The sequence below is a fragment of the Hemitrygon akajei genome, chromosome 23 (genome assembly GCF_048418815.1).
Source record: "Hemitrygon akajei chromosome 23, sHemAka1.3, whole genome shotgun sequence".
Taxonomy (NCBI): domain Eukaryota; kingdom Metazoa; phylum Chordata; class Chondrichthyes; order Myliobatiformes; family Dasyatidae; genus Hemitrygon; species Hemitrygon akajei.
The window spans coordinates 49,537,303-49,564,204 of NC_133146.1; the positions used below are offsets into that span (position 1 = coordinate 49,537,303).

Genomic DNA, 26,902 nt, shown 5'->3' on the forward strand with positions numbered 1-26,902 from the left:
GCCTCGGCAGTGAGAAGTATAGACAGTGTAAAATGAAGGAGGCTGGTTTCCATGATATGCTCAGCTGAGTTGACAACATTCTAGTTGTTACTAAAGTGGGACTGAGTCCGCAGCCATAGCAGCCAGGACCTTATTGAATGGCAGAGCAAGCTCCACTGGCCAGATGGTCCATTCCTGATCCAATTTCTAATGTACTTATAAAATATGAATGATGGTAACGTCAACTAAAGGGCAGCACAGTATAGCAACTAGAATTCAATCCTGAGCTCCAGAGCTCTCTAGTGGGATTTATACATTCTCCCTATGACTGTGTGGGTGTGGGTTTCCTCCAGGCGCTTTTGTTTCCTTCCACGCTGGTAGGTTAATTGGCCACTGTGAAAATATTCCTAGTGTGTAGGAAAATATTCCTAGTGTGTAGGAAAATATTCCTGGGGGAAGAAAGAGAGAGAAAAAGAACCACCTTACTATAATCTCCCCCCAGCCCTACCTTTCTTTCTCTTTTATTTCCCATAATTCTCCACCTTCCCCCAGCCCATTTCCCTCCAACCTATCACTTCCTAGCTCTCTACTTTATCCCTCCCCCCACTTCTTATCCCCCCTTGACCATCCCATGTTACTTCACTCCTGATGAAGGGTTTCGGCCCGAAACGCCGTCACTACCTCCTCCCATAGACGCTGTCTGGCCTGCTGAGTTCTGCCAGCATTTTGTGTTTTTGTTTTTAAAAATAAATTAAGGCAGGATTATGTAAAAATGGGTGCTTGATGGCCAGTGAGGACTTTTGGACCAAAGGAACTGTTTCCATGTCTGTGACACAATGACTCAATTTTTCTATATGCAAAACAGTCCTAATAATCAATATTGGACTGCTGGGGGTTCCTGTCTTAATTAAGTGTTGGAAGATGAATAAAAGAAGTGATGACTGAATGGATTGATGGACAGACTGAGTCATAGTATGTTGGAAAAGGGGAAAATGTTAGTTAAGTAAGATGTATTACATAGATTGAGGACCGTGAGAAAGTAATAAAATGGTTTAAAATTATATACAGTATATTTGGTTAGGTAAAAGGACCACACAAGTATATTTGTAGAGCTGCTGCTTACCCTACCAGATATTAGTAAATAGAGCTAGATCGGGATTGCCAGCCTTTTTTACGCCATTGACCCTGACCATTAACGAGGTTCCCAACCCCAGGCTGGGAACCCCTCAACTGAAGGAACAGTTGAGTTTGGATCAGAAGTCTATAAAATAGACCTGGCCTAGAAAGATTAGTTACTGTGTGAATTCCTATGCAGGTTTGCAAGGGCTGGGATCATACTAGTCCTTAATACGGGGACATGCAACATATCTTCTACAAGTAATTGGAAAAAGCAGATTACTTTGGTTTCTGAATAGCAAGCAATGCATAATTTGAAGAGCCATCTCAGCCTCTAAATACCATAAGAAGTCAACTTAGGAGCCATAAAAGGAAATCTATAGCGATAATACAATGCATCCAATTTGGAAAAAAATAACAGAAGGAAATTACAGAATTCTAATCCACATGTCGGTTGAAGAAAATTTCAGCACTGACGCACAGAAGACCATTTTTGTGTTTTTCCAGTTACGCCTCTGTGATTTGTGGTTTGGAAGCGAGTTGCAACCTGCAACGGTTGCCTGTGTGGTTGTCTCCTCTGATCTACTAAAATTGTCTGCCTTCTAATAAAGTGTGGAAAGGATGTGCAGGAATTTCTCAATGGTCTCTGCTTGCAGATTCCCCTGCCTGCATGGAGAGCAATTTATTTGTCTCTTTTAGTAAGCCTTTTACACATTTTAATTTTAGGATCAAATTTCAGCTGTATGGAATATATTATAAGTCTCCACATATATTATGAATCACACCTGTGCTTTTTGGAAAAAAAACTGAAGTTTCATCCTTCCAGTTCAATATTTCTTTTTTTTTTCTCTGATTAATAGACCACAAAGGTACTCTCAAACTCAAAGGAGCTGATTACTTGACGTTAAGGGGAACCAAAGCAGTTTTGAAATCTGATTCAGATTGATTCAATTCCAATTTCCTGATTGGATCAGCTTAGACTTGAGATCACACATCAGTACCTTATTATATCTTTTGACGTGAAAATAATTTAAAATACTTGCTTTATAAATTTACTTACTTACTTAAATACTATTTAAGTGTAAGCCTGCTGTTGAATTTCTGTACTAAGCAATCAGTTCCAGCAGCGCTGTAGTATCAGTATATTAATCTGTTTTAAATGCAGTGATCAATTCCTGGAACCTGGTTTGACGTAAATTCATTTCATTTTCCATATGGTGATCAGCTCAATGTCAAGGATGATAACATGTCCGATTTTACTTTAGTGAAGTGTTACTGTCCAGCTTTAGAGAATAAGACAATGATTATAACACAGAAAGAAGTTGATTCTATGTAAGAGCGATCCAGCAGGTCCCATTCATCCTTTCAGATACTCTTTGTGTCCCTTTTGAATTGATTCTGCCTCCTCTACTTTCCCTGGCAGTGCACTCCAGACTGTTTAAAAAATTTCTTCCTTGTATCATTTTTAATTGTTTTTCCATTTACCTTGACTCTCCTTTAATTACTAACCACTCTGCAAGTGGGATTAAGTGGATCAGCCATAATGAAATAGTGAAGCAGACTCGATGGGCCAAATGGCCTAATTCTGCTCCAATATCTTATGGTCTTATAGGAACATTTTTGTTCTATCTACGCTGTCTGAATTATCATTCCTTTAATTTGTTTCTGTCAGATTCCACCCCCACCCCCCCCCCCCACCCCAGCGTCATCTCCCTGGACCTACACTCACCTCTGGAGCTTTTGAACATTAAAGACACTAGCATTAAATAATAGTTTATTGTCTACAGTTCCAGCTTCTCCTGAATCTAGACTTGGGACTGAAACACCTCCCTCTGCAACCGGATCCTTGCCATCCTAACTAACAGAGCTCAGTCAGTAGGAATATTAGTAACACCTCTGCCATGATGTCCCACACACTGGTGTCCCATAAAGGTGCACCTTCAGCCTCATACTTCACTCCCTATGCATTCATGACTGTGGCTAGATTCTACACTAGCTCAACAAACAAGTTTGCAGATAATACGACTGCAGTGGCCAAATCTCAAATGTCAGAGTACGGGAAGGAGGTAGATAACTTACTGATGTGGTGTTATGGCAACAATCTTTCCCTCCATATCAGCGAAAGAGATGGTCATTGACTTCAGTATTGGGATGGATCACGTGCTCCTGTTAACATCAATGGTGCTGAAATTGAGAGGGTTGAGAATGTCATGTTTCTAAGAGTGAACATCACCAAAACCCCTGTCCTGGTCGAAATGTGTTGATGAATCGGCCAAGAAATTTCACTAATGTCTCTACTTCCTCAAGAAGCTAAAGAAATCTGGAGTGTCCTCTTTGAGTGTCACCAGTTTTTATTGATGCTTCCTGTCCAGATGCATTGTGACTTGGTCTGGCAATTGCTCTGCCTGAGACCACGGGAGACTGCAGGGAGCTGTGGACACAGCTGAGCACATCACAGAAACCCTGCCTACACTTCTCGCTGGCTCTCTAAATCAGCCAGCATAATTAAAGACCCCACCCACCCAGACATTATCTTTTCTCCCGCCTTCCATCAGGCAGAAGATACAACAGCCTGGAAGCACATACCACTGGGTACAAAGACAGCTTCTATCTCACTGTTGTAAGACTATTGGACAGGTCCTTAGTACAATAAGATCAACTCTTGACCTCACAGACTACGTTGTTATGATTTTGCAGCTTATTGTTTGCCTACACTGCATTTGGTCTGTAACACTCTATTCCATATTCTGTTATTGTTTTACTTTGTACTACCTCAATGTAATGAAGTAATCTGTATGGTTGGCATGCAGAACTATGTTTTTCACTGTAAACTTAACAACTTACCTTGCAAGGCCCCATATTCCAAGTAGAAAAAGATTTAGCTTTTTTATTCTGCTAGCAAGAGTGAATTCCATCATTCGTGGAATTGGTATACCTTATTTGTTTGTTTATCTATTGAGAAACAGCGCTGAATGGGCACTTCCAGACCTTCAAACCGCACTGCCCAGCAACCCCTGATTTAACCCTAGCCTAGTCATGGGACAATTTGCAATGACCAATTAGCCCATCAAATGGTACACCTTTGGACTGTGGGAGGAAACCAGAGTACCCGGAGGAAACCCTCATGGTCACGGGGAGAACGTACAAACTCCTTACAGACAGCAGTGGGAATTGAACCCGAGTTGTAGGTACCGAAAGCATTGTGCTAACCAATACAGTTCCATGCTGTGAGGATCCCTTCTACATTGAGACAAAGTCCATTATATCTTTTCTAATGTATGGTACTGGGCTGGAGTCCGGTACTGGCTCAACTACTTTAGTTGTCTCGTAGTTGAGCCAGTGTTTTCTAAAGGTTTAGCATGAGCCAGTACATTACAGCTCATCACATTTTCTTAAATGCTAATTTCACAAGAGCCCCTATTTGCAAGTGACTAAAATTCAGATTGAATACAGATAATAAAATGTCATGTGTAGGTAGGAGTTTGATTACACTTGAGCAGTATTTTTTATGGTTTTCTGCTGGTTTCCCTTCCTTGAACTTGATAGAGATAGATCAGAACTGTAAAATGTAGATCACTTTGCATTAACATAGGGGATGGTGGTCAAAACTGCATACAACCACTATAGACAACTATAAACTTACACCATTTCTTCCAAGACTGCAAAGACAATATAGCCTGAATAGATTAACTATGATTTGTCTAGAAAACTTTGCTGAATTCTGATTTTTCGGACTAGTAGGCAGCCGTCGATCCCAGGGGATGATGAGTTTGTGCCTCTGGTAGACTGTGTCCTCACCAGGGTGCAAGCTTGGGTGGGGAGATTTGAAAGACCAGCTATTGCCCATGCAGTGGGCTCCCCCTCTCCACGTCACTGATGTAGTCCAAGGGAAGGGCAAGTGCCGATACAGCTTGACACCAGTGTCATCGCAGAGGTGGCCAGAGTGAAGTTGTAAGCAACATCAAACTGCCTTAGGGACACCGGCTCCGGATTTCTTCCTTGGCGTTTACTCCCGAAGCCTTTCCCATGGGTGGGTATGGCCACAAGGCAGCAGAGGTTTAAAATCAGAGTTTTCCTTCTCCTGGGCAGACTGCTGTCCAAGACTGACGAGCCCACCTGCCCGAAGCAACTGGTTTTGAGGCACCAGTGGTCTACCTTTGCCCCTTCTCTTGTCAGTAGAAACAGCTCCTCCCGGCCTAGTGGCTAAGCCACACATGAAGGCTAAGAGTTGGACTTGGTTGTCAGAGGCTGTTAGAGATGCACACCATTTGGAGCATTTTATAGGTAGTGCGAGCTTATCCCCACTACCACCATGGCTATGACAACCTTAGGAACCTTTTTAGGACTAATTACCATATTTAAAATATTACTCAGTTGAATTGCAGAGTAGATTTTAAAATATTTAATGCCAGAACTTAGAAGACACTACGAATCTTGTACCAAATATTATAAAACAGTAACTATACTGTTGAAATTCATGCAATATATTTTCTATTGTACGAGGCCCATTTCCTACCTCAGTTTCATTTTTTGCTATTTAAGGTTGGATTGAGAGCTTACTTGAAATTATTTAAATATCTCTAAAAGTAGGCTTTTGGGCAAGAGTATAAAGGTCCAATCGATTATTCATGAAAATGAAAAGCAAGTTAGGATGTATAGAATCAAAACAAAAAGAGTAAGTTGGATCTGAGTCAGCACTTGGCCATGAATGAACAAATTGGCTGAAGGTTTTCCACATGGTTGCATTTGGCTAATATTAGTTGGCAAGAAAACCAAAAAAATTAAAGGGGAAGAAACCTAATGTGAATTGATTGCACAGCTATGAAACTCTCAGAGAATTTCTGGATGTTCTCATCATTTATAGCCTATGCCTGCAATAGGTAAAGGTGGACTGTAACTAAAGTAGTACAGAACATTCCACAGTTTTTTCACCAGAGCAACAGAGACAAAGAGCTGGGGTGGAGGCAAATGCCAAGTCTCTTTCAGGCTGTATAATCTACAAAGTTCCTGGATCCATCCTGAAGATTAGTGGAAGCAGAAGAGAAGTGAAAACAGTAACTCCTCAATCTGTACAGGCACTCACACCCCTGCAAGGCTCACTTGAATGCAATCTGTGAGCCTACAGGCTTCCTGGCTCCCTCTCTCTGCAATGGCTGACACCAGAAACATAGTACAAGAAAATGCAGCTCTCTCATGTGGAAAATCACTATGAACTGAAGCAATTGTCCATTGTTCACAAATTATTTTGCCCAAGTAATCAAGTGATTATTCAGTATCTGGAGGAGAAAAGACACTGTGACTGTCTACCAAACTTCTGTGTTCATATTCCTCACAAATGGTTTTTTTCGAGGACAATCCCAGTTGGTGTTCTGACCTTACAAATTTGTATATATTGTATGCATTATGAAGTTTTGATTGGGTAACCTAAAATGAAAAACATATATAAAATAATGAGATAATTTACAAGTAAAATAATTGCAGGATATTTTGCTTTAACGTTCTTTTGACTGATATCCCATTGCAGTACTGTACCCATCTTTATCCAGTTTTATATCATGTATAATGGTAAGCATTTAAATTGTGGTCAAAACTTATATACACTTAATGCTACTCTTAAATTATGTCAATCTGCACAGAATAAGAATATTTATTTAACAGTGAATCAATCTTTGTCAACCCTGCATCTCAGAGATAAGTATACCTCAATATTTGGCTAATTGAGTGCAGTGGTCCACCTAGTTACAAAGCACTAAACATTTTGGTATACTCTGGGAGCATTTAAAATTAAATGTCGATTGCATCCTACTCAAACATCTCACAAAGATCAGCATGTGTCTCTCTTGTCTGATGCAAAATACTGCTGCTTTGGTTTGCCAAATTGAAATGAAAAGCAATAGCTGTGCTGCAATGCAGAAATAGCATTGCTAATGTTGCAGTAAAAGTATCATTAGTCCAAATGTGGTGACAGGTCAGGAGCAGTCTTTCAGCTGCACTGGTGATCTTCTTCTGACCAAAAAGCAACATGTCTCAAACTTGCCATTTTGTTATCATCAAAATAAAACTTATGGATTTGTTTTCCCCTTCTGTTTGGTTGACAACCACACTGTCTTTTCTCCTCCAAATTCAGAATAATCATAAACATGATTACTTCGGCAAAACATAGCAGACAATTTAAACAATGGACAATCACTTCAGTTCATTGTCACTTTCTACATGATGAAATATTACAAAAGCCTAAAGAAGAAAGGCAAGCACTCTGAATTTCTCAGCTAGTTCCACACAAAGGGAGATCAAGGAAAAATAGTAACATACTTTTTGTATACCTGCAATTATAAATCAAAGCACATTACCTTTAAAAGATGAGTATTTAAAACGTATAAAGGAAAATTGATGAAGTAGGAATGATTTAACATCTGCAGTGTACATGATATGCAAATCGTAAGACTTGATATTTATACTTGCTAGCTACTTTTGGATGTATTCCACTATTACTTAATTTCTTCCACAATTATATGGATTACTAGACGCATTAGCAAATACAGATTAATTAAAAGGATTATGAGATGCATTGGCCCCCCCTATCTTTCTGCTATTTCTCCCCTGTTGCAACATTAATAATTGTACAGATTATGTCTCAAATTATACATAATTCAATTAAATTACAGCCAAGTAGTTTGACATGTGAAAGGGTAATTCCTTGTAATTGAATGCCACCTAGCTGAACAAAAAGAGCCTCTACAGTTTTAATTTATGGGTATTGTGTTCTTTAATGGGATTGACACACTAAAACACTAATAGCCATTTTCTTTCAATGAATAAGATTTAAGCTAGAAAACACTTAAGAAACTTAGTGCACCGTACAGAAAAAAAGAAGAAAATACTAAAATTATCTTGTTCTTATCATGATACTGAAAATAAATTCATTTTTTTTCTTTTCTGCAGCATGCAACATTCAGCAAAGGAAAAGAAAATAATCCATCATCTTTAATCTCACTGATAATCAGAGCGGAAGCAAAAAAAGATTGCGATGTTTTGCCTGATTGTTTCCAGGATTCTGAGGGTAAAGGCTCCCAGGAATCAATAAAATACCCAAACACATTTCTCAGTAACACACGACACGCTACACCGTTGACAGTGCCAGAGGCAGAAGGTATTCCTGAGTCCACAGTGCTTTGCAGGAAAGATAAAACTTTGAATAAATCCAGGAATGGGTTTTCTTCCATTACAGTTACCGCCCGAAGACTGGTGAGCCCAGTTAATAAACCTTCTAAGCCATCTCTCAGTGCTTCTTTGAGGAAGAATAATTCAACTCAGCATCAGAGATCAATGAATGTCCTGAAATATTTCAAGAGTTCTGAAGATATTGTGTGCATTCATTCTCTGACAGATAACATTAATGAGTTTCCATGTAATGGATATACTTTTACAGAAGAGAGTTCCCAGTCTCAGTCAATGTTATTTTCAACAGAAGATAGAGTGAGCTCTTTAAAAATTAATATCAAGCATCATGATACCATGGTACCAAGCAACAATGAAGACAAAACCAATCTCTCTTCTCAGCTCGTTCATCCTGCTGTTTCCTTTGTACATTTCATTGTCGCACCACTGTATTTTAACAGCACTTACTACTTCGACAAATCTCTTTTGGTTGATCTTTGCTCTCTTACAAATGACAACGGATCTGCATTAATACAGAAATCATCTCTGTCCTTAAGACTGAGCTGCACTTCTGCTAACTCATCAGCAGATGGTGGTGATGGCATGTTTAAATTAATTTCATTCATCGGTAGCACAAAACAAGAAGCTTCTTACATCATGTTCGATAAGGAAATCCCAGATATATCCTCCAGAACCAGAGATAACAGTCTGCAACAACCATCAGCTGTCCAGAAAGTGTCTAAAACTACATACCAATATGATGGACATTTATGTTCCAGTGAAAAAGAAACACTAAGTTCACCCAAAAGGTCTTCTTACCTCTTTATTTCTCTTTTAAATATGAATAAAGGAACAAATGATTTTATTATGGAACAGAAGCATAAACCATGTCGCCGTGAAGTGCAGTGCCTGTTCTCTGACCTCATTAGGGAATCAGGTATGTAGGAGTATAGTGCTTTCCTCAAACTATATGGAGTGGTTGAAGTTTTGCAACAGATGCAATTTTGGTAATTATATGCAAAGTACACTAGATTTTGGTCTGAACACATAACAGTTCGAGTTCCCAATCCATTTGAATTTCAGAAAACACAAAATCTTCATCGATCTTGCTGCTTAAACAAAAACAAAGTTTATTTTTCTCATAACTAAGAATGGTATTCTGGTGCAGCTTTAATACTGTAAACATATCATGCCTTTTTGGCAGACGTGTGCAACTCCCCACCTTCTAAAGACGAAAACTGACTTTAAAAACTATACTGTGACCAATCTTTTAAGACAATTTCTTAGTAAACAATTTATTTTCTAAATGCAAAATCTTTCAAATTTTACCTAATAATTCCTGTGTACTTAAGAAATTTTGAAGAACTTTCACAGTTGATGGATCCTTACTGCTTTGACCCCAGGGCCATGGCTAGTTTTGTGGATGGAGCCTGATGAGGAGGAACTCATCAGGTAAGGTTGGTAAGTTGATGGAGAAGATCCTGAGAGGCAGGATTTATAAATATTTGGAGACGCATAATATGACTAGGAATAGTCAGCGTGGCTTTGTCAAAGGCAGGTCATGCCTTACGAGCCTGATTGAATTTTTGAGGATGAGACTAAACACGTAGATGAAAGTAGAGCAGTAGATGTACGTATATGGATTTCAGCAAGGCATTTGATAAGGTACCCCATGCAAGGCTTAGTCAGAAAGTAAGGAGGCATGAGATCCAAGGGGACATTGCTTAGTGGATCCAATACTGGCTTGCACACACAGGTAAAGAGTGGTTGTAGACGGATCATATTCTACATGGAAGTTGGTGACCACTAGTGTGCCTCAGGGATCTGTTCTGGAACCTCTTCTCTTCGTGATTTTTATACATTTTTATAAATGATCTGGATGAATAAGTGGAGGGATGGGTTAGTAAATTTGCTGATGACACAAAGGTTGGGGGTGTTGTGGATAGTGTGGAGGGCTGTCAGAGGTTACAGCAGGACATTGATAGGATGCAAAACTGGGCAGAGAAGTGGCAGATGGAGTTCAACCCAGATAAATGTGAGGTGGTTCATTTTGGTAGGTCAAATATGATAGCAGAATATAGTATTAATGGTAAGACTCTTGGCAGTGTGAAGGATCAGAGGGATCTTGGGATCTGAGTCCATTGGGCACTCAAAGCTGCTGAGCAGGTTGACTGTGTGGTTAAGAAGGCATATGGTGTATTGGCTTTCATCAATCATGGGATTGAGTTCAAAAGCTGAGAAGTAATGTTGCAGCTATATAGGACCCTGGTCAGACCCCACTTGGAGTACTGTGCTCAGTTCTGGTCACCTCACTACAGGGAGGATGTGGAAACTATAGAAAGGGTGCAGAGGAGATTTACAAGGATGTTACCTGGAGTGGGGAGCATGTCTTATGAGAATAGGTTGAGTGAACTTGGCCTTTTCTCCTTGGAGCAACGTAGGATGAGAGATGACCTGATAGAGGTGTATAAGATGATGAGAGGCATTGATCGTGTGGATAGTCAGAGGCTTTCTCCTCAGGCTGAAATGGCTAACCCAAGAGGACACCGTTTTAAGGAGCTTGGAAGTAGGTACAGACGAGATGTCAGGGGTAAGTTTTTTACACAGAGTGGTGAGTGCATGGAATGGCCTGTTAGCAACAGTGGTGGAGATACAGTAGAGCCTTTTAGAAGGCTCCTGGATAGATAGATAGATAGATAGAGCTTAGAAAAATAGAGGGCTATGCTAGCCCAAGGTAATTTCTAAAGTAGGTAAATGTTTGGCACAGCATTGTGGGCTGAAAGGCCTATTTTGTGCTATAGGTTTTCTATGTTTCTATGTTTCTAACTGGGTCTTGAACTAGTATCAAGGATGTGGGGAACAGAACCATATGATTTTGAGTATGATTCACCAACATACCGTATATACTACCCAGATTATTTGAGCTGGTTGTGCCAATTCTACATTGATTGTAACGGCATAACCTTGACTCTTGTAAATTTCAAATACAACTGCACCAAAACCTCCATTGAAGAGTTTATGGTTTAAAATGTAGTAGTTGCATTGGATATAAAAGAATGGAAACTCCAACTGCTGAAAGACTGAAGTAAGGGCTGAAAATGTAGGAAAGACACATTGTCCCCATTTTAGAACAGAGACTAAAATACAGATTTGTATTCATTTACATCACATATTTCTTGAGGTTATAGAAAAATGTTTTATTGACAATGGCACCAATACTTCTGATGTGTAGATTTTGTTGTATCATAGGAAATGAAGCAGAAAATTTGTGGAGAGGAAGTTCCTACGAACAGATTTGTTTGACTGAGGAATCAATACTGGTTTAGGTACAGGGCAAACACAATTTGAAAAGGATCTTCTATCTCCTCCAAAAGATAAGACCTTACATTTACAGTTAATCCAAAAGCCATCTGCATTGGAATATCACTCTGACATGCACTTTGAAAACTCAGCCCCCTGACTTAAAGCCAAAAATTTCACCAATCGAGCTTCAGGTGAAACTAAAGGGAGAATAATTTGATACTGTAGATCTTCCACATTCAAGATATCCAGATGCTGATATATTAACTGTACAGTATATTTTATATTTTCACTTGTCCATTGTATCACACACAAAATTGGAGGAACTCAGTAGGTCAGACAGTATCTATGGACATGAATAAACAAATGATATTTCCAGTCAAAACCCTTCATCAGGTCTGGAAAGGAAGGGAAAGAAGCCAGAATAAGTAGGTGGGGGGGGGGGGGGGGGGGTAGGGGAAGGAGTACAAGCTAGAAGATGATAGGTGAAGCCAGGTGGGTGGGGGAGGGGTTGAAGTAAATAGCTAGGAGGTGATAAGTGGAAAGGACTAAGGGCTGGAGAAGAAGAAATCTGACAGGAGAAGAGAGTGGACCATGGGAGAAAGGGAAAGAGGCACATCAGGGGGAGGTGACAGACAGATGAGGAGAAGAGGTAAAGGCCAGAGTGGGGAAATAAAGAAGAGTGAAGAGGAGAGGAGAAAAATATCAGAAGTTGGAGGAATTGATTTTCATTCCATCAGCCTGGAGTCTATATAGGCAGAATATGAGTTGTTGCTCCTCCAACCTGTGAGTGGCCATATTGTGGCAGAAGGAGAGGCCATGGACTGAAATGTTAGAATGGGAATGGGAATAGGAATTGAAATGGTCGGCCATCAAGAAATTCCACTTTTTGCGGATAGAGAAGAAGTGCTCCACAAAGTGGTCTCCCAATCTATGGCAGGATTGTATTGTGATTTCTTTGCACACGTTTTAAAATGTTAACTTAAACTTTGAATGAGTATACTAAAAAGTTAATAAAAAGTAGATACGAATTTTGAAAATGCTTAATCTTACAAATCAAACTGAGTACCAACTGTTGAATTAAATTTTCAAATGTGAACTGAATTTAAATTTTAGCACTAAGGTATTTGATGCTGATCCTTTAATATTTTATTGAGTCTTGTTCTATTATTCATATTGTAAATTATATAATTTAGACTAGTTCACTGTTATCCCTGTATTACAATTAGGCTAAAATAATTGAGTTCAGGAACAATAATATTAGAAAAAAATTATTTCCTCTCAAGATGATTGTGAATTAGAGTTCTAATTGTGAGTGGCATTTGAAATTATCTACCTTCACTAGAATATTTAGCATGCTTCAATTGAAAGTAATGATTCTCACCAGAGGTTTTGAGGAGTTGGCAGTTAGTTATGAAGTTACTTCAGTCAGAAGAGAAATGAGGAAGTATATGAATAGGATAGAGTTGGATATAATTGGAATAATTACAGCCAGATGTTCAAATGCTTTATTGAATTTCATGTAGCCTATGTCCAGGAAAGAAGTGGAAAAAATATTGAACTCTGTGGGGCAATGTGTGAAGAGTGGTGTAAGCAAATATTTTGTAATTTAATTTGTTAGGCTTTGTGTAGTGGTGAAAACAATTTCAGAATTTTGACTCAGAATATTGAATAGGTAACTTAAATTTGAATTGGACCCTTTATGAAATTTATTAATTAACTGGATGGTGCAATAAATTCAATGTTTGAAGATGACACAAAACTTGAAATAAAGAAGTAGAAATATACACAAATGAATATAGATAGACTGAAGAAATGCCTTGATACATAACAGATGCAATTTAAAGAAATGTCAGGTAAATGAAGATAAGTTATGAAGAACATGGTATAGCTTTAAAGTGTGCTTGAGAACAGAAATCTTTTGCAAAGGGATGTCAAACTGGTCAGCCTGTTTACAAACCAGAGAGAAATTCATAGTTTGAGAAATAAAGTTTTCAACTGCAAAGACATAGTTTAATGCTCAATTTTATAAGATATTAGATGGGCCCTTGCTGAAGTACTTCAGCTACTAAGAATCTTTGATTTTATTCACACAATTACTATATGTTTTCCACTAACAAAGATTTAGATTCTGGAATCCCCTTGTTAAACTTCTCTGTTTTCCTCAATTGTTGCACCCTTGGACTTATTTTTGGTCCATGTATTTGGTCATTTAATATCTTAATATCTGATCAACATGATCAATATATTCTGGTAATTGTTCAGTGAAGAAGCTGTAGAACACTTTATGTTATTGAAAATAGTTTGTATATAAATAAATAACTTTTGCTACTTTCTTTCAAGAAAACTGCTTAAATGCAAAATACTGTTACATGAAATATATCTCAAGGTTGTGACTAACATAGAGACATATTTAGAGAAATAGTTAAAGAAAAAATATGAATAAATACAAAATGTTTGTAGATTAATTTCAGGTTGTCCTATTTGTTGCTAATGAGATGCAACACATATAAACACTTGATTTTCAATTCTTCACAACTTGCATGAATTGGATGAATATGGAAAATAAAACATAGAATGTAGAACATTACAGCTCTATACAGGCCATTTGGCCCATGATGTTGTGCTGACCTTTTAGCCTACTCTAAGATCAACATAACCCTTTCCTCCTACATAACCCTCCATTTTTCTACCATCCATGTGCCTATCTAAGACTTTCTTAAATGCCCCTAATGTGTCTGCCTCTATCACCACACCTGGCAGGACATTTGACGTACCCTCCACTCTGTGTAAAGCACTTAACTCTGACATTCCCCCACCATCCCCCCCCCCCCATACTTTCTTCCAATCACCTTAAAATTATGTCCCCTCTATAGCCATTACTAACCATTTTTGTCCTGGGAAAAGTCTCTGGCAGTCCACTCGATCTATGCCTCTTATCATCTTGTACTTCTATGTTTAGTCACTTCTCAACATCCTTTGCTCTCAAGAGAAAATCCCTAGCTCATGCAATCTACTCTCATAAGACATGCTCTCTAGTCCAGGCAGCGTTTTGGTAAATCTCCTCTGCATCCTCTCTAATGCTTTCACATCCTCCCTATAATGAGGAGACCAGAACTGAAGGATCAAGGATCAACTTTCTTCACCCTATACTTTTACAGGACTGTGCAGAAGTCTTAGGCACATATGTATTGCTAGAGTGTCTGTTGTTTTTGCACTGTTTTGTATTTGTTAACATGGACTGGAGTGGTGGGAGCAAAGGATGTTCAGAATGGTGAGGGTGGAGCACCCCAGGAGGAGTGTGGGATAGGACGGGAGAAGCAGTGCCAGTGTTGGGGGGGTGGCGTGGGTGCAGACACACCCAGCCCTTAGACTTCAGGAAAGGTAATCTGATTCCAAACAATTGGTTTTTTGATTATTACAGAATGTTTCTCTGGTGCTTCCTGCTCCCACCCCTCTTCCTACCCCTTTTCTCAACCATGATTCCCCTCTACCTGCCCTCTTCCCACTCTCAGCCCACGATAAAGACTCATATCAGAATCAGGTTTATTATCACTCCCATACGTCATGAAACTTGTGAGGGGGTTTTGCAGCAGCAGTACTGCGCAATACATAAAATTACTACAGTACTGTTCAAAAGTCTTAGGCTCCCTAGCGATATATATGTGTCTAAGACTTTTGCACAGAACTGTACATGCATTAGGAATTTGTTGTGGTGTGTTGGTGTGACATGCAACAGAAAACAACAATATTCAACAATTATAAAGAATAAATAATTATATAAAAAATAAATTTAGAGGTTAAGGTATGGATACAGAATAAAATGTGCATAAATACATAAATACCAGCATGTATTTACAGTGTAAACAGCTTTATAAAAACTGGTTCAAAGTGTTTACAATGTAGTGCAGTGAATGGGGTAATGGATAGATGTGGGTGGAGGGGTCTTACTGGAATTGTTGATCAGATTAACCGCCTGGGGAAAGAAACTTTTAAAAAAGCATAAAGCTTTGCTGTAATAGCCCTGCAGCACTTTCCAGTAGGAGGGTTTTGGAAAAGGCCATTTGCTTGCTGAGTAGTGCCCTCAATAATTTTTTCTGCCAATTGTTTGTCCTGGACACAAACATGGTCTGCAGTGGTGGTAGACTGCAGCCAATGACTCTTTCTACTGACCTGACAGTTCGCTGTACTGTTTGCATATTGTGAGGGGAATCTTCGCCAAACCAGACAGTAATGGCTGATGAGAAGATGCTCTCTGTGATGGCAGGAGCGAATTTCACCAAGATGTTCTGGGGAAGATGGAATTTTACCAACTGCTGCAAGAAGTGCATCTTCTGCTGAGCCTTCTTGTTAAGGAAGGAGATATGGTTCTCCTACACGAGGTCATACAAAGCAATGATGCCCAGGAATCTGAATGTTGAAGCGGTGCTAACTGTAGAGTTGATGATGATGAGAGGGTGGGGAGGAGAAATGTTTCTCCTGAAGTTGATATGCTTCACCACTGTTTTGAGGGCATTTGGCTCCAAGATGGTGTACCAGGGCACTAGCTTGTTTACTTCCTGGTGGTGCTTGGATTTGACACCTTGGGCAATTAGTCCAATGACAGTGGTGTTATCCCCAAACTTTATCAGTTTATCCAATGGATCACTGGAGATGCAGCCATTAATGGGTTGAGGAAATAGGAGAGGGGAAACAACACAACTCCAGTGCTGACTGTACGGGATGTGGGGATGTGCTTGCCTAATCTCACATACTGCTTCCTGTCATAGAGAAAGTTTGTGGTCCACCTGCGGATGGAACTTGGTACGTTAAATTTGGAGCACTTCTCCTGCAGAAGCTCAGGGTTGATGGTACTGAAGGCTGAAATGAAATCAACAAAGAGAATCCCGGCTTATGTACCGGGGGAGTCGAGGCACTGTACAATGAAGTTCAGACCGATGTTAACTGCATCATCAATAGATCTGTTCTTGTCTCTGTAGTGAACTGCCAGTGGATCTTTGGGGCAGCATGGTGGCGTAATAGTTAGCACAAGACTTTATGATTCAGGTTTGATTCCCGTCACTGCAAGTAAGGAGTTTGTACATTCTTCCTGTGACCGTGTGCTCTCTGCATTCTTTCTACAGTCCAAAGCCAAACCGGTTGGTAGGCTAATTGGTCATTGGCCTATGATTAGGCTAGGAATAAATTGCGGGGTTGCTGAGTGGCTTCGTTTGAAGGGGCAGAAGGGGCTATTCTACGCTGTATCTCAATAATTAAATCCAGAAAATATTGAGTTATGGATTTGAGTGGCAGACCATATTGGAATTAATGTTTGCAGACAATGACATTAATCATTGAAGTCTCCCCCTGCACAGCACTCAAAAGTCTCATGATGAGAAACATTAGGTTCATCATTCTAAAATGTTACAACATGCTGAGTCTGATACCAGCAGGTGATTATTTACCGTGGCTGAATGGTTTTAACCTATTCAGTATTCTAATTGAGGAGATTAGGAGAAATGGGTCAGTGCCTCCATTAAAACAGCAAGCAGAGGAATGCCAAACAAACATGCTGCACATTCAAATGCTAATGTCACACATTAAAATCTGAAAGACCTTTAAAGGACAACTGAAAACACTGAACTGTTGAAATAAATCAGCACACAGTTCAGCACAGGGGTTCAGTGTTCAAAAATTCAATGATTTGTAGAGAGCCGTCTATGAGATGCCGTATATTTCATTTGTTTATGATGATATCACTGACTTTTCATTTAATCTTTAAAATAATTGGGAAAATATGTTTGCATATGTTGTCAGAATCATAGGGTTCACATATGTTCAATCAATTAATTCTTAATAACAGCACCAGTGAGTCATCATTTCCAGATGCAAGTTGCAATCAATGTTGTAGCCAAAATTTTATGACTGCATATAAAATGTGAGAACATTAGCATTTAATACATGAAAAAAAGGATTTTGAAAAATTGGTACAATATGTTGTACTGTCACCTGGCTGTTGTACTGCCCTATAGCGTGGTCAAACCTTCCTTGTTTGAATATACTGTATGTATACTTAAATGTGTCTTTATACACTAGGATGATTATAGGTAGATTTTAACATTTATATAACTTCCATTACAGCGTCAGTGGAGAACCTCTACATTCAATGATTCTCAGATTAACTTTCCCTCTTCTAGGGCCCCTAATCATCAGCTACTCACAGCAACCTGGTCAACATCAAGAATTTAATAGATTGGAATCTTACTTGTGATCTCCAAAATGTGATGCAGTATCCTGGATTTTAATCTCCCACTGCATTCTGATTGGGGTTATAGGTATATGGATGGGAGATCAGTAATGGTAGGGTGGGGTGTCATGGTCTCATGATATGCTGGAAGCCCAGAGGTGACTTCAGTGAGTGAGTTTTAACTCAGACTTTTTGTTATCAAATACTGCTTCGTGTAAGTCAATGTGATTTCTTGATTTTAACTTCATCAATACAGAGTGTGGAAGCCACGTATCTGTTCTCTAACTGCTTTCAATTCTGTGTTACATGTTTATTACAGTAACAAGTCATGAGTGGGGGCGTGGTAAAAGCAAAGGGACTAAATTACGTATTTATGCTCATTTCTTGGTAGTTTGCAGCTGGGGGCTGCAGAGGTCATATCTTTGCTGACCACTGGGATAAGGGTAATTGCTAATAAAGGATCGATATAGGGAATTTGACTCTGGGGCAATAATTGGAGCTGTGGGCGCATCATGCAAGTATAACATGCTATGCTAATGGTTTTGTTTTGATTAGGGGTCAAGCTTTGGCTGCCACATAAAGAATATTCCAAATATGCATGGAAGCAGCCGGAATTACCACAAATGAACAAATTACTAGTGTTTTATTCGGCCTGCATTTGTTGCTGCCTCAGGAAAGCAGCCAGCATATTCAAATTCGCTCCCACCTACCATCTATCAAGTAGCAGGTACAAAAGCCTGAGACACTAGACTGAAGGGCAATCTACCCTTCATTATCTACATTACATTACATTATCTACCTGCACTGCACCTTCTCCATCACTGCACCAGGTGTCCCCTGCTTTACGGAAGTTCGCTTTACGCCACTTTGCTTTTATGAAAGACCTCCATTAGTACCTGTTTTCGCTAGCTGAAAGAAATCCGGAGAGGATTTTCGCGTTTACAAAAAAAGGCGCCCGCTTTAAACTTGTGTTCACCCCGAGAAAGTCTACCATGACTATGAAGCCTTGCACGAGCAGGTGTGTGCGCATGCGTGTACGTACTGATTTTTTTTCTACAAACCGGTTTTTGGCTAAATCTTCCTGACTCTGGTAAGTGAAACTACACTGTAGATACATCATTTCTACTTTATATAGAAAAAAGGCGCCCACTTTAGATTGTGTTTACCCTGAGAAAGACTACCATGACCGTGAAGCCTTGTGCGGGCGGGTGTGTGCGTATGCATGTACGTGCCTCTTTTTTTTAGGTTTCATGTGCTATTTGGTATGATTTGATAAGTTATCTTTTGGGTCTGGGAACGCTCAAAAATCTTTCCCATATAAATTAATGGTGATTGCTTCTTTGCTTTATTCCATTTCAGCTTATGAAAGGTTTCATAGGAACGCTCTACTTTCGGATAGTGGGGGAAACCTGTACCTGCATCACTATAAACTGTTATTGCTCCAGCAATTTATCTGTGTTGCTTCTCCTTTGTGCTATAATACCTGGTGGTACGTGCTTTCAGGCTTTCGTCTGTTCAAGCAACACACACAAAGTGCTGGAGGAACTCAGCAGGCCAGGCAGCATCTGCGGAAAAGAGTGCAGATGACGTTTCAGGCCGAGACCCTTTGGCTAGACTGTATGCTCATTCTGATTGGTTGGGGGGGGGGCAGAATTGCTGAAATAAGTGGAGTCTTTAATTATCCTTTACTGAGGCAGTGAGAAGTGTAGTCCATTGAGGCAAGGCTGGTTTCCATGATGAGCCGACCACATCTCTCTGCAGTTTCTTGTAGTCATGGGCAGAGCTGTTTCCTTACCAAGCATGATTCAATTCAATCCAATTCGTTTAATTGTCATTCAACCTTACTTGAATATTCATGTATACAGCTAAATGAAACAGCGTTACTATGGGGTCAAGTTACAAAGCACAGTATGAACAGTCACATACAATACATGAGATAGCAAGCACAAATAGTATCAAAATCACATAATAAAAGCCAAAAACTCATGCCATCAATCCACAGTTGATTACAATAGAGCCCCGTCTTCTCGAGCCCCACCACCCACGATGCCCCTCCCCCGACCCAGGATCGGATGTTTTGTCTAATACATAGTAAAAATTGATGACAGTGAAATTTCTTTAATTTTCTGAGGAAATAGTGATGCTGATGAACTTTCTTGGTCATGACATCAGCAAGGTTTGGGCCAGAACAGCCTTTGAGTGATGTTCACTCCCAAAGACTTGAAGCTCTTATCCCTCTCAGCTCCAGCAGCGTTGGTGTATACAAGGGCATGTGCATCACCCCCTCTGCGAAGTCATTGGCTGCCTCTTTTGTTTTGTTAGACATTGACGGAAATGCCGTTGTCACGACAACATGTCGCTAGGCTCTCAGGCTCCTTCCTGGACTCTGACACATCGTTATTTGAGAATAGAGTCCAGTGCAGTGGTATCAGCTGCAAACTCGTAGACGGAGTTCGAGCAGAATCTAGCTGCACAGTCATAAGTGTACGAGGATTTAGTTGGGGTGGGTATTGAGGATCCAGCCTTGTACTGGAACAAGGGGCCTACTTCTATATTGTATTATATGGAATCATTATGATGCTTGTGTGAATTTGGATATTTGAATGTTCCCCAGCATTTAGGTAGGTAGTAAACCAGTCCAATTCCACATAGTCACTTGATATCATGATGTAATTGTACATGTGATGTAGTAAATGCAGTAATTGTTTTTAGTCTTAACTAAAGTGTTAGCATGTACAGGTATCTTAAAGCACAAGAGATTCTGCAGGTGTTGAAAATTCAGAGCAACACACACAAAATGGTGGAGGGTCTCAGCAAGTCAGGCAGCATCTAAGGAAATTAATAAACAGTCAATATTTTGAGCTGAGACTTTTCATCAGGGCAGGAAAGGAAGGGGGAAGACAAGAGAATAAAAGGGTGGAGGGAGAGGAAGGAGGACAAGATAGAAAGTGATAGGTGAAGCCCGGTGGTGGGAGCTGGGGTATGAAGTAAGAAGCTAGGAGGTGAGAGGGTGGTAAGGGGAAAGGGCTGGAGAAGGAATCTGACAGGAAAGAAGAGTAGACCATGGGAGGAAGAGAAGATGGAGGGGCACCTGGTGGGGATGATAGGCAGGTGAGTAGAAGAAATAAGAACGCAAACCACACACACACACACACAATGCTGGAGAGAATGGGAAAATAAAGAAGTGTGAAGGGGGAGGGGGGAAATTACCAGAAATTGGAGAAAATTGATGTTCATGCCATCAGGTTGCAGGTTACCTAGATGGAATATCAGGTGTAGCTCCTCCTACGTGAGAGTCTCCTCATCATGGCAGAAGAGAAGAGGAAGCCATGGACCAACTTGTTGGAATGGGAATGGAGATTGGAATCGAAATGGTTGGCCACTGGAAAATCCTGTTTTTTGCCGATGGAATGAAGGAGCTTGACAAAGTGCTCCCCCCAGTCTATGTTGGGTCTCAGCAATGTAGATGAGGTCTCATTAGGAGCTCTGGATACAGTAGATGACCCCAGAGATTCACAGGCGAAGTGTTGCCTCACCTGGAAGGACTGCTTGGGGCCCTGAATGATGACAAGTGAGGAAGAGAATGGTTGGGTGTAGCTCTTTTGCCTCTTGCAGGGGTAAGTACCAGGAGCAAATTAGTATGGAGGGACGAATGAACAAGTGAATTATGGAGGGAAGTCTCCTTGCTTTAATTCCCCAGTCTGGCCTCCTCTTACCTCTTCTCCTCACTGGGCTATCACGTCCCCTGGTGCCCTCCATCTTCCCTTTCTCCCATGGTCCATTCTTCTCCCCTATCAGATTCCTTCTTCTCTAGTCCACCTTTCCCACCTATCACCTCCCAACTTCTTACTTCTTCCCGCCCCCATCCACCTGGCTTCTCCTATCACCTTCTAGCTTGTGCATCTTCCCCACCGCCCACCTTACACTGGCATCTTCCCTCTTCCTTTGCAGGTCATTGGGAGTAGGTAATTTAAACGGTTTTCAGGATGGAATAGATAGGCCAAAGAGCCTGTTTCTGTACTGTACTTCTCTATGACTTTATGAAGAAGGGTCTTGGCCCAAAACATCAACTGTTTATTCATTACCATAGATGCTGCCTGAACTGTCGATTTCCTCTAGTGTTTTGTGGGTATTGCTCTGTAGTTTAAAGCTCTTGGTCTCTTCTGGAGTTTATTAATGTCGTGATCACCAATTTACATTGATAATTTACAGTGACACTTTGATGATTTCCCAATATAACTCAATAAATAGAGAATATAGTAAGGGGAAACACCCAATGATATACCAAGCATGATATAAAATATCATGCTTTGAATCTCCTGTGTATCAAGGATACTCATCCCAGGCCACAAAAGCTGCTAAACCCACAGATGCAGAGGAGACGGTGGCTGAAATGTCAAAGTTTCATTGATTTCTGGAGCACAGTGAGTCCGGAAACTTGTATGTCATGCTCAGTAAAAATACCTTGGTTGTTAAGGGCTGCTGATAAGCAAAACAAAATACAAGAAATCTGAACACAGTGCAAAGAAATCTTGATTGCTGAAACATAATAATAGCACAAATGCAGACAGGATTTAAAAATCTGCGTTTATGAATGATTCCTCTAAATAGATGGTCAGCTTGGACTCATTGGGCCAAGAGGCCTGTTTCCATGCTGTTTAACACTATAATCCTTGGATGTACAGCAGCGTTCAATCAAACATTTGAAAATTCCACAGCATTTAGGTAGAGAATGGAACTATTCTTTTAAGCAAGTGATGTTTTGGAAATAGAGGATCATGTGTAAAATACTAGATAGGACTATAAAAGAAAGCCAACAATGCTGTGTTTCCTGAACTTGTGAAGAAATTGGAGGATTATTTCAATCCACAGCATTTGGAAATTCTATAAAATAACAAGCTTGATACTAGAGTCAAAGAGCAAGAGACACTAAGAATAAATATCCCCCACAAAAGGGAGAATCTGTGGGATGGAGGAGAAAATATGGTAAAACAATAAGGATTGTAGGGGAGTTTTTAACCACAGGCAGAAAATTCAGCTATCTTCCTTTGGCAAAATGTACACGTAATCTCAAGTTGTACTCTAGAAAATGACTGAAGATAAAGCTGTCAGTCCTCTTGATGACATCCCCCCTACTCCCACACTTGGAACAAGTAGGATCAGGCCATTTGGCTGGTTCAGCTCTTACTTACTCATTTCCCCGCCAGAACAAGAATAGAGATTTTTTCTCTGGTCCTTGCCTTCCTCTCCACTGGCATTTGCATTCATTTGCAATTTATGCCATCTTCAATAGGATTCCACCACCAGGCATTTTTCCTGTACTCTCTCCTTTCGCTATCATTCTTGATTTGCTGAGTGGTTCCAGAATTCTTCTGTTTTTGTGTTAGTAATTCTAGGATCTGCAAATATTTTGCTCAAAATACTTCAAGTATAAGATCAAATAATCTTATTTATTATAATAGACAATGATTAGAATTACTAACGATTGTAGCCAGTTGAAAATTGGAAACTGCAAATTACAAACACCATTGCTTGGCAGCAACTAGATAATGAAAATAATAACCAATCAGATGGGTGAGTTTAGTATCCTTGGGGATTCTGGAAAATCAGTCATGGTCATTGTCCATTCATGAGATTGTTTTCAATAAGAATCCAATCTCTATTTAATTAAACTCTTCTTTTACTTGACGTTTTGGCAAATATGGCATCAATCAAGTTTCTCCCCCCACTCCAGACTGGGTATTCCCATTCCTGGGCTCAGGCATTGCACCTCTGAATGCTGAAGGTCTGGGCTCCACCAAACTTCTTCCAGGCTTTTCCTGTTGACTGATAGTCAAGCCTCTCAATCTGACTGATTCCCAGACAGAGTTCCTATTTCCCTCATTCCCTGGCTAAAAACACCAAATCCTGCCTAAGCAATCAAGCTCTGTGAAAATATCAGCAAATTTTCCCCTTTACATTCACCAGCTTCTCTCCCAACAGCACAACCATGATTCCCTGAGAGTTTGGTGGATGAGGAATTCAGTATGTAATGAAGTCAACAGGCATTTGGTAGTATGTTACTATTCTTGTGGTTAATTTTTGGATGTCAACTCATCATATAAATTCCTAGAAAAATCGTACCATTTCTAAGTAAACTATCGAAATTTATCTTCTTAACAGAGGATTGAATTTTCTTTCTGTGACTTAAGTGCACTCTTTGACAGCATTTTCCCAAGAATGTTGTATTTCAAACTGTTTTATGTTTGCTACATATTGACTTGACATGACAGCACTTGCATGAATTAATGTGAGATTTTCTTCACAGCTGATACGAAATTTTCCAACAGTCATGTTGATTTACGGGGAAAGAAGAAAAGCGCTTTGAAACAAAGCCAAGAAAAATTTGCCCTCAGTATGACGGCAAAGTTTACGGGATCTTCTACTGAAAATGAAGGGGAAGATATTGAGTCAGTATCTGATACTGATACAGAGCTCACTACAGAGCATAAGAAAATTTTGTCAGAAGTACTCACGCTGCAGGTAAGATCCTTGAAGCCTTGTAAGTATAATTGGATAGCAATAAGAGAAGAGAAATTCATATTACAGATGTGGCATATGTAAAATTGATACACGACTTTTGGATGTGATATATTGAATAAAAAAGAAAGACAACAGTATTTTAAATATTATAAGCAGTTTGTCAAGTTAAAGAAAATAAGCTAAAGGAGCTATTTCATTTGCGGAATTGTTTGGGAACCCTCATGCATTTTAGGAAATTACTCAATTGGACCATTAAGTACTTTTTATCAGGTGTGTTTTACACAACTAAATTGATATCTATTATGTTCTTACAATTATTTTAGCCCTATGCACCTAAAACAATTTGTTTTTCTAAATACGCTGTGGGATGAGTTTGCTAAATGAGCCATTGAGACATTCCCAATATGCATTAAGTCTTCAGTCGGACATGCTCTCTTCTCACTGCTGCCATCGGGAAGAAGGTACAGGACTCACAGCACCAGGTTCAGCAACAGCTACTACCTCTCAACCATCAGGCTCTTGAACCAAAGGGGAGAACTATTTCTTTCCTTTTGGATTTACGCAGCTTATTGTCTTTCGCACTCTGGCTGAGTGGCCAAGTTGCTGCAGTCTTTCGTTGATTCTGTTATAGTTATTATTCTATGGGTTTATTGAATAAGCCCACAAAAAAATGATTCTCGGAGTTGTATATGGTTACATACTTGCTTTGAACTTTGGCATAGAGAAACAAGTTTCTGATAGACTATAACTGACTTTGTCACTTTAAAGAAGTAGTCAGGATTATTGCTGGTGACTGCAATGCAGTGAATCTCAGTGGAAAACAGTAGGTTATTCTGTGATATACTCCACTCACCTTGCCCTTTCCACACACTTCCAGCCACCACAGTGGAATCACCTGCCAATACTCCTTATTGAGAACATAAGAAATAGGAGCAGGAGTAGGCCATCTGGCCCATCAAGCCTGCCCCGCGATTCAATAAGATCATAGCTGATATGTCCATAACTCAGCTCCGTCTACCTGTCTTTTCCCCATAACCCTTAATTCCCCTACTATGTAAAAATCTATGTAAATATATCTTAAATGTATTTAGTGAAGAAGCCTCAACTGCTTCCCTGGGCAGAGAATTCCACAGATTCACCACTCTCTGGGAAAACAGTTTCTCCTCATCTCCATCCTGAATCTTCTCCCCTGAATCTTAAGGCGATGTCCCTAGTTCCAGACTGACGTACCAATGGAAACAACTTTCCTACTTCTATCTTATCTATCCCTTTCAAAATTTTTTATGTTTCTATAAAATCCCCTTCTGAATTCCAGAGAGTACAGTCCCAGGTGACTCAATCACCTGATAGGTTAACTCTTTCATCCTTGGAATCAACCTGGTGAACCTCCTCTGCACTGCCTCCAAAGCCAGTATATCCTTCCTCAAGTATGGAGACCAGAACTGTACACAGTACTCCAGGTGTGGCCTCACCAGTACCCTGTATAGTTGCAGCACGGCTTCCCTGCTCTTGAATTCAATCCCTCTAGCGATGAAGGCCAACATTCCGTTTTGCCTTCTTAATAACCTGTTGCACCTGCAAGCCAACTTTTTGTAACTCATGAACAAGCACTCCCACGTCCCTCTGCACAACAGCATGCTGCAACCTTTCACCATTTAAATAATAATCTGCTCTTCTATTATTCCTTCCAACATTGTATTCCATCTGCCAGACCTTGGCCACTCACTTAACCTATCTATATCCTTCTGCAGACTGTCCACATCCTCTGTACAATTTGCTTTTCCACTCAGTTTAGTGTCATCAGCAAATTGTTAATCTGTGTTGATGTGAGGTACCACAGGATACCTGATTGTATATTGGCAGAAACTGAGAGAAATAAGGGATGAAAATTGTTGTAGAGTTACAGCAAGTAAATGGGTTCTTTATTCTTTTTAGTTATACACTGGGTTAGTACAAATCTATGAAATAAGTTTGATGATAACTTTGATGAATGGACCACTTCTTTTTACTGATTTTGATAAGTGGCTGTAATATGTAAAGCAATTTCCCAATATGCATTAAGTTTACCAAACAAGACCAATAATAATTTGATGATGATTAGGCAACCGTCATTGGTCCCTCTCACTATCGGTTTATGCACGCGTAAAATAACTTCAGATCTTGGAATTCTCACACAACATGAACAAGAGTAAAACATCACAAGACACCTTACAGTATCATTAATAAGCAATATCTAATCCTATATCCAACTTGTACAGTTGGCCAATGCCTGGACACTAACAGGATCAAGAGTGCAAAGTTGGAGAAACACAAATATCTAAGAAGTTCTTGGGATTGGAATAGATTACTACATAGTATGAAAGTTCAAAAGTACATTTATTATGAAAGTATGTATGCAGTCTACAACCCTGAGAATTATCTTCCTACAGATAGTCCTGCAACCCATTCAGAAAAAGCATCAAACATCAAATGTACAAAAAAAGAACAAATCACGCAGATGGCAAAAAGACAAGCGAATAGTACACAGAATATTAAATAGAAAATGTTGGATCCTTGAAGCACTCTAGGAATGTTCAGTGTAGTTCAGTTCAGTTCAGTTTA

The 26,902-nt window shown here is 39.8% G+C and overlaps 1 protein-coding gene and 1 long non-coding RNA gene across 7 annotated transcripts in view; one reads left to right on the forward strand and one right to left on the reverse strand.

Annotated features, from left to right (window-relative positions):
* The window catches only part of c23h10orf90 (chromosome 23 C10orf90 homolog), a 198,192-nt gene that overhangs the window by 136,946 nt on the left and 34,344 nt on the right, over positions 1–26,902 (forward strand). For all 4 annotated transcript variants that reach the window (XM_073027586.1, XM_073027582.1, XM_073027585.1 and 1 more), the window contains exons 5-6: positions 8,038–9,190; positions 24,087–24,301. In XM_073027586.1, coding sequence (XP_072883687.1) covers positions 8,038–9,190; positions 24,087–24,301 — 1,368 coding nt within the window. The remainder of the gene's footprint in view (positions 1–8,037; positions 9,191–24,086; positions 24,302–26,902) is intronic.
* LOC140715421 (uncharacterized) overlaps positions 1–26,902 on the reverse strand; it is a 123,964-nt gene that overhangs the window by 59,716 nt on the left and 37,346 nt on the right. For all 3 annotated transcript variants that reach the window (XR_012096131.1, XR_012096132.1, XR_012096133.1), the window contains exon 2: positions 3,175–3,279. This is a non-coding gene — a long non-coding RNA (uncharacterized lncRNA). The remainder of the gene's footprint in view (positions 1–3,174; positions 3,280–26,902) is intronic.